The sequence below is a fragment of the Propithecus coquereli genome, unplaced genomic scaffold (genome assembly GCF_000956105.1).
Source record: "Propithecus coquereli isolate 6110/MARCELLA unplaced genomic scaffold, Pcoq_1.0 Scaffold9, whole genome shotgun sequence".
Lineage (NCBI taxonomy): Eukaryota > Metazoa > Chordata > Mammalia > Primates > Indriidae > Propithecus > Propithecus coquereli.
The window spans coordinates 17,425,490-17,426,381 of record NW_012155284.1 but is presented as its reverse complement, the minus strand read 5'-3'; the positions used below and the strand labels follow the sequence as shown (position 1 = coordinate 17,426,381).

The 892-nt window shown below is 32.6% G+C and overlaps 1 protein-coding gene across 1 annotated transcript in view; it reads left to right on the top strand.

Moving 5' to 3' along the window:
- IPO11 (importin 11) overlaps positions 1–892 on the top strand; it is a 227,213-nt gene that overhangs the window by 74,979 nt on the left and 151,342 nt on the right. Inside the window, exon 14 of the mRNA XM_012664506.1 lies at positions 524–650. Within this exon, the coding sequence (XP_012519960.1) occupies positions 524–650 (127 nt within the window). The remainder of the gene's footprint in view (positions 1–523; positions 651–892) is intronic.

Here is an 892-nt window from a genome sequence, read left to right as displayed (position 1 = left end):
TGTTCATAGCCAGACACAAGATATTTTTCTATTTCCTAATAAGAAATACTCTGTCATTCTTAGAATAACAAGTATATATCTACAAAAATGTGTGTCTCCATACAGCATATATGAAGAGCCACACAGCTGGCACATAAGTGCAATAATTGATATTCATTTTGCTTTAATAAATAGGTATTGCAAACCAAAACATTTTGGGATTGGCAGCAGGCTTGCATGGAAGAACAAAGACAATGCACTGTTAGTGGTTTAGTTAACAGCATAAAATTTAAACACACACAGTTTAGACAGTTTCCTCTAAACATTATTCTGTTTGTGAATGAATTAAATTCTGCAATGTACACATTTAGCAGCAATAAAGAAAAAAATCACGGTCTTACATACTGGCAGCTTGAACAATTTAAAGTTGTTTAGGTAATGCTGCGATTTTGCCTTTCTGTTTGTACTGTATTGCTTTGACATTGTGATTTATTTCTTATTCCATCTATGTATATACATTTCTATTCTGAACCTTTTTTTTTTTTTACCTGCAGTATTTGGAAACCATGTTCACACTACTTTTTCAGTTACTACAGCAAGTTACAGAATGTGACACAAAGATGCACGTTTTGCATGTCCTTTCTTGTGTGATCGAAAGAGTCAACATGCAGGTAATTTTGCTGTAAAACATGAAAATAAGTGTCAGAGAGGTGAGTAGAATACATGTAGAATTTATTGATATCTTTACATTGTTTAAAAGTTAAAACATTCATTAAAATGCTTCTAACTTACAGGCTGTGTTCAGTTATGTATTATTCAAAATTGATATTTATTATCAGTTTTTATTTGTAAAGGTGGGATTTCACTGTATTGCCCAGGCTAGTCTCGAACTTCTGCCTAAAGCAGTCCTCCC